Source organism: Poecilia formosa, unplaced genomic scaffold (assembly GCF_000485575.1).
Source record: "Poecilia formosa unplaced genomic scaffold, Poecilia_formosa-5.1.2 Scaffold274, whole genome shotgun sequence".
Taxonomy (NCBI): Eukaryota; Metazoa; Chordata; class Actinopteri; order Cyprinodontiformes; family Poeciliidae; genus Poecilia; species Poecilia formosa.
The window spans coordinates 727,389-734,592 of NW_006800213.1; the positions used below are offsets into that span (position 1 = coordinate 727,389).

General features: G+C 37.4%; 1 protein-coding gene across 4 annotated transcripts in view; it reads right to left on the reverse strand.

The window, feature by feature from the left end:
• LOC103151212 (protocadherin-15-like) overlaps nt 1-7,204 on the reverse strand; it is a 196,638-nt gene that overhangs the window by 75,811 nt on the left and 113,623 nt on the right. For all 4 annotated transcript variants that reach the window (XM_016681248.1, XM_016681247.1, XM_016681249.1 and 1 more), the window contains exons 20-22: nt 4,693-4,812; nt 4,382-4,567; nt 2,724-2,960 (exon numbers count right to left, since the gene is read on the reverse strand). In XM_016681248.1, the coding sequence (XP_016536734.1) occupies nt 2,724-2,960; nt 4,382-4,567; nt 4,693-4,812 (543 nt within the window). The remainder of the gene's footprint in view (nt 1-2,723; nt 2,961-4,381; nt 4,568-4,692; nt 4,813-7,204) is intronic.

Below are 7,204 nucleotides of genomic sequence, written 5' to 3' on the forward strand. Positions count from 1 at the left end.
AAAAGATTACGTATTCCTCTATAACTGTGCAGTCTTAAACCGTGACCTCCCAAACAGGACTGACATCACAAACTGCATGACAAAATGGAGACATCTTGATTGACAGAACACAAGATACAATCAGAAATACAGAGTACTACCTCTGCTGCCTTGCAACATCCAAAGGAAGGAAACAAAGAGGGACAGCTTGAAGCTGGAGCAGGTTGATATTAATGTATGACACTTGTTTCCTCTGAGGGGACGTGCTTCTTTTGACAGAAAATGTGAGGCATTGTCAGTCAGACCTTTTAAACAAATTCAAATCAGCACTCGGTAGTCTGAGCTAGCTCAGCTGTGGTTGTCACTTTAGCAACAAACATACTGGTGGCACTTCTGACCCACAGTTTAGTCTGTCTCATTTCAGGATGCAGCAGCTATGCACCATTTGTCTCATGGTAAAAAAGTCAGTCACAGTCGGACGACAGGGAAACAACGGGGGGTTTTTGATCAGTTCCTGACGCCACAAAACACTCCAAAAAAGCATCAAAACACACGTGGGATCAGTTCTTTTGGGGACGCCTCATGAAGGTGGGGGGGGACTTGGACTGAAGCTCACACAGTCGGGCGATTGGAGAAAAAAAAAGCTTCTCAGATGCTCTTTGATTGGACTTAATGGCTTCAGTGTCTATATGGAATAAAGATGAGACCATGCAATAAAATACATATAGGAGAACCATCGACGGCATTAATGCGTCCTCTGTAAGAACGCATTAGTGGCCATAAAAGTTCTATCAAGATGATTCAACCAGTTCTCTTGCAAGACACTTTAATGAAAAGCACTGTAGCTCCCCTTTACTCTTTATAAACTTTGAGGCCATTAAGTCCAGTCCAAGAGGCGGAAATATTGATTTTATCAGGAGAAAGAGAGAGGCATTCTGGATATTTGATTTAAAGAACCCATATTCCACCGGCACGAATGAGGATCTATCTGTTAATGAGTTTCTGTGAGTGATTCTGCTTTGTAGCTACGATTAATCTTTTTCTCAAACAAATATGTTACTTTTGTGTTGATTATGTCTTTTCACATTATTCATTTAATGTGAAATCATTTGAAATTTTGGGGGTTTTCAGCACCAGTGAGAGAAATGTTTAAATGTACTCAAAATATGCTGTTTAACTTGCCAATGAAATCAGTTCTGTATCATCAGGATATCCCTTACATTAACTGAAAAGCCTAAATGCTGAAATGCAGCAGTGAGAACTTGAACAAAAATATTCACATTTTAGCTCATTTAAAGTCAACCAATCTCAGCTTTATGTTAAAAAAACCCCCCACAGTATTATTTTTCCCCAAATAATGCACTTTGTTCTCAGATGCCTGGGCTACTTTTGGTTTCAAGAGTATTTAAAACCAGAAGTGGAAGCAGAGCTTTCAGTTATCAAACTCCTCTCTTGTGGAACCAGCCTCCAGTTTTAATTAGCAAGCAGATACACTGTCTACTTCACCCCATGCTTTCTGCAGGATGTGGGAAAGCAGTGAAGTCTAGATTAAATGCAATCTGCTGGAGTTCTTAGAGCAGTTTTTTTTTTTTTATTAATTTGCCAGAATTAAAATATTTTTGGAACAAGTTTAAAAAGGCATTTATTGAACAGAAAATAACACTGAATTTGTCTGTAATGAAATTGTTCCTGTTAATTGTATGTAAAATGTCCAGAAAATATGCTTGATAAAGTGAATTAACTATTTTTAGGACACTTAATCTATAATCTATGAATAAAGAGTTTTCTCAGAACTACCATTTGCTGATTAAACTCAACTGTCTTGCTAAAGTATTCTTATGCTTTTAAAACATTTATTTAAGATTTGGGAAGGTATTGACATCCAGTTGTATTCATCCCCTCTAAGTACATTGTAGGATCATCTTTTGTTCCAGTTCCAGTTGCGTTGTGACTTATCTCTCTGAACGCTTCACACATCCAGAAACAGAAAAGATGGCCAATTCATCTTAGCAAAATAGCTGAAGCTCAGTCAGATAGGAAGTTATTTTAAGATATTTTAAAGTCTGACTACAGATCCCCAGCTGAATTTAGGTCTGGACTTTGATCTAGCCAGTTTTGTTGCTGTCTCCAGGTTTCAGGTTGTTTTCCTTCTGGAAGGTAAACTCCACCAGTCTCAAATCGCTTGCACCCTCTGTCAGGGTTTCTTTCAGGGCTGCCCTATGCTAAGATCCATTAATCTTCCCATCAAATGTCTCCTTAGCATATTTCATCATGAGGACGGTGTGTTCAGGGAACCTCCAGTGTTTACTTTTTTGCTAAAAAGAGTTTTGCATCAAGAATAAAACGTTAATTTTTAGTTTGATCTGAGCACCTTCAAACACGTTTGCTATCCCCACCACATATCTCTAAAACTGCAAACTGAACTTCTTATGACTGTCATCCAACAAGGCCTTTCATTTTATTTTCCATTTCAGATTTCTGGACTGCACAGCTTTTAATTTATCCTGTGTTGACACCTACACACTGAACACTACCATTAAAATAAAAATAGAAAACAAAATACTGCTAAAATATCTAGAAGTCTGTGGTTGCAATATGACAAAATGTCTAATAGTTCAAGGGGTCTAAGCCAAGGCCTTGTATGTTCTTGTTTTCTTTACATTTTCCTGTCTTTCAAACTTACTTGCTTTTTGGGCTTTGCTTGGACAAAGGAAAAAACACGAGAAACCCACCCCCACACTCACCAGTATTCTGACAGTAACCGAGGCATGCCCAGGAGGCATTGTTCCCTCCACGTCGACAGCCTCTACGGTGAAAGTGTACATGGGTTCAGAGGCAGCCAGAGCTTCAAAGTCCAGAACCTTAAGAACTGACAGCTCCCCCGTCACAGGGTCAACGCGGAAAAGCCGTGTTATCTCAGGATCCAGGCCTTCAGCTCTGATTCGATATGTGAGGTTGGAGATGAGGTCAGCATCTGTTGCCTTCAGAAAAAAAGAAAATAAAGAAGGTTGAATCACTGCTATGTGATGGTATTTTTATTTTATTTTATTTTTTTTTTGGGCAGGTTAATTTTTAAAACAGTGCTTTTATTAAGCTCTGTGTTTTAGTGGCATATTCAAAGCGCCTGTGGCAGTAAACTTTAATGCTCTTGTGTTCCACCGGTGGTCCATGTCAAATTTCTCTCCTTTTTTTGCAGGTATTTAAATTGGGATGCTTTAGGGAACCCTGCCCTTTTCAATTTTCAATCTTTCAACAAGCCTCACAGTAACTTTGACTTTTACGACGTCGCCAGCGCTGCCTGGAATATGAAATGTAAGCACTTTGGTGAGTTCGTAGAAAATGTAAGAGTTTGATTTGAAGCAACATTATTTTGAGTCTTATGAACTAGATTTATGACTGAGGCATTAATCTTCAGTCAATTCACTTTGAATGTCATGAAAAAGTTTGTTGGATTATTTAGAGCAGCTTTTAGGCAAAGTAAAAATAGTACTAAAAATTTGCAAAAAATCTTTTCAACATTTTAAGGATGACGTCTTGGTTCTAAAAAGATAATAGCTATATCAAATATGTGTTTATGCTATTCCATATCAAAGCATCACAGCATAATTTACAGAAAGAAAAATTCATTAATGTTACCATCTGATTGGTTGAAAAACTGATTTTTAGTAACAGTAATTTTTAGAAGTTGTTTATAGAAATGTATAATTTGACATTGTGTTCCTTGTATAAATAAATTATGATCAAAAACCTTTGTGATTTTTCCCAAAAGAATCCCCCCTCTCCCAAAAAAAACCCACCCAATAGGGGCCCTTTGACTGTCAAAATCTAAAGTTGCTTTCACAAACTAGTTGATCAAAATTTATTTGATTGATTGATAATTCAAAAGGTAAAATATCTGAGAGGGTGACTATTTTTTATAAGGACTCTTTACTGTTGTAGTTGTCAAGAGGCTCATTTACCTCCCAAAATTGTCCTCTAGACAGATTGCACAGGTCAGTAAGTTACGTGGCCTAACCCCCTAAAAGAATCCAAGGAATATTTCCAAGAGGAAGAGAAGGAAAAAAAAAACTGTTCCAAGAATCCAGATGCGCTAAAAGCCGTTAGTAAAAACGGATGGTCTCACAGCCTCGCAGCACTGATGCAGTAATTTGGACAATAAAAACTTGTAGAAGCTGACATTTGTGTATTAAAAGCTTATTTTATGTAAGATTGGCATTTTCAAAGGAGTTTAAGTTTATATTTTCCTTAGCTGCTACACATGAAGTATATCACACTGTGTTTAAATGAAAGTTTCCGCTTTTGAATTGAAAAATAATGAAATATATAAAGATTTCAGTCATTTTCTAATTTATTCAGATGAACTTATACATAATTTATTTTCCCAGCCAAGCCAGAGGCTCACCTTTAACTGTAAAATGACGGTGTCCTCTGGGCTGTTCTCAGGTAGATTGATGTTGTAGGACTGTTGGGAGAAAATCGGGCTGTTGTCGTCCACGTCCAAAACGGACACAGAGAGGGTGAGCCTGGATCGCCGAGGGTCCACTGCACCGTCCGAGGCTTCGACAACCAGGAAATAGTGACCTTTCACCTTGAAGGTTATAGAGTCATGAAGAAAAATTAATACTGCAGCTAAAAAAAATAAGAGGTGACATCTTTCAATTGTTTTGAATCCAATAGCCATTAAAGTTCACTAAATCTGTGACTTTCTCTGACCTCTCTGTCCAGTGGCACTGCAGTCCTGATGGCTCCAGAGGCATTGATGGAAAACAGCGTCTGGTGGTTGACAAGCCTGTAATGGACCTGACCGTTTGCTCCCAGATCCAGATCTGTTGCCTAAAGCAAGTCACAGCCAGAAAACAAAAAAACTGCTAAAAAAAAAAACAAGAATCAGCAGTTTTGAAGCACTCAGTCTTTAACTTGATCAGGACATAAAATGAAACCTTTAACACAACATGATGTTTTTTAAGTTCTACAAAGTGGAAATTAAACAGATTGCAACTGAAATAAAAACAGCAAATGGAAAATGTCCAGGAATTGAATGAAATCAAGTCATTCCTCTACCAGACTCTTTTATTTACCACTTTTTCTGTGACACTGGCCGCAGTACAAGTATTTGTACAAGTACAAATCGAGTTCCAGCTGCTCTCTTAATGAAATTCTGTAACTATGAATTTCAAACGTAGTAGCAGAAAACCTATAGCTCCTTCACGGTAAAACACGAGAGGTTTTATTTTATGACTCCTTATGATTCTTAAAGCATCATATTTTTAATGTTCCACTTCAGCATCAGTTACAGCCATCAGGGGGGCTTCTGTAGTTCTAACAGAAAAGCTTCAATGCTTTGTCAGGCTTTAACTCGCCTTTTCCTTATTACATTACAAAAAAAAAAAAGGAAACAGCTTTCTAAAAACATTTTGCTTTCTTTTTACATTGGCTTCCTGCTCAAAGAGAATCAATTATTTACGTCTTCAGAGTGCTGTACAGCTGACAAGAAGAGACTATTCCTGCTAATTCTTGGCATGAGTTTAAATCAGAAGGTTTAAAGCTTTGTAAATTTGTAAGACTTGGATTTGCAAACTTGCTGCTGTCATGAAAAAGCAAATTATCTAATCTGAGATCTTGGTAAAAGTCATCCATTAGCTCATGTGTGTTTTGCGAGATCTTTTTTGCAGTTGAACTCCAGCTGAAAAAGATGATTCCATCACCTAACTAAAATACGAAATGTTTTTGTATTTTGCTTCATATGTTTTCCAGTTTATATTCAAATACTCAAAAAAATAAATAAATAAATAAAATAAAATAAAAATTAAAAAAAACATACAGTGTTGGCCAAAAGTGTTCAGGCATTCTTACTTTTTGGACAAACAAATTTGATAAAATGGCTTCACAAGTTTGAATTGGGATTTTTGGCATGACTGTCCATACAATCTAAAACACATCCCCAACTAAAATTTTGTTATTTTGTATAAAATAAATATGTTTTTTTTTTTTTTTTTTTTTTTGCAGTCTAGTAGATTCTAAGTTAAGAATTTTTTTGGGATACAACACATACAATTGATAATAAATTGTTGATGCAGATTCACAACATTAGGCATAATTGGAGACAATGAGTAAGTAGATTATATTACCAATGCTGCAGTTGCTTAACAGGTCTTTGAAATGTAATTACTTCATATGTTTCTGCAAAATATACTAAAATTACAGTATTATAAATACAGCTTTATACTGTGCAATAACAGTGGGACGTTACTTGCTCACTCACTTGACGGCAGCACCATACAATTGTCATTGTACATAGACATGAATCAACAGGTATCCTGGGTGGATTAAGAGAGGACAAAGTTAAGGTGATTTTTGTAAAGATACTCTACAAAGGAATGAAATAAAATTATTTGGAGACATGCTTCTTCCTGTATTATCTGATGCACTAGATGTTGCAACAGTGGCAAAAGCCATTCTCACCATGATGTGACCACTGCCATACCTGACTGTTGGGTTATTGTACCTGCTAGTTTTTAGAAGCCTCATCTTTACCAGCTCCAACATTTTCAAGCAGCTCAATCTTTGTCCCTTCTTAGTGAAAAACTTTTCACAAAGACACATTTGGTTTATTCATGTCAGTCAAGTTAAAGGAGGGACAAGTCTTGGTGGAGAACTACTCTGTCTGTGTTAATGTTTCACTTGCTTATCTGTAGCCAAAGACGAAAGAAGAAAGATCCTATCCATTTCCCTTTCATCTGACAGTGACAGTTTGGATCAGATGGTTGAAACTTGAACCCAGTTTGGTGTTCCGACAATCTAATAATACCAAACACACATCAAACTTGAGTTTGGACTAGAAAAGTAGGCCAAGAGGAAGCTTGTGGATGGAGTGGCTCTGACCTTGACTCTATTGAAGACTCATAGACAATGTTTAAAAGCTGAGTGTGTGCCAGGAAGCCTGATAATCTAAATGGACTGCACCGCTTCCTGCCAGAAAGGGTGGTCAAGTATCCAGCTAAGTTTAGGCCTGAGCTTCTTAAGGACAAACAAATATTTGATGGGAGATTCAAGTTGGTTAAACTCATTCAACCACAGAAAAAGAAAGGGTGTCGAATGTAGGTCCTACACAGGCTGTGGTGAGTCTACAGCAGGGGTGTCAAACTCAATTTCTCCGAGGGCCACTTCAGCATATTGGCCCCCCTCAACAGGCCACATTGACGGTACAGAGCAGGAGGGCATCCCT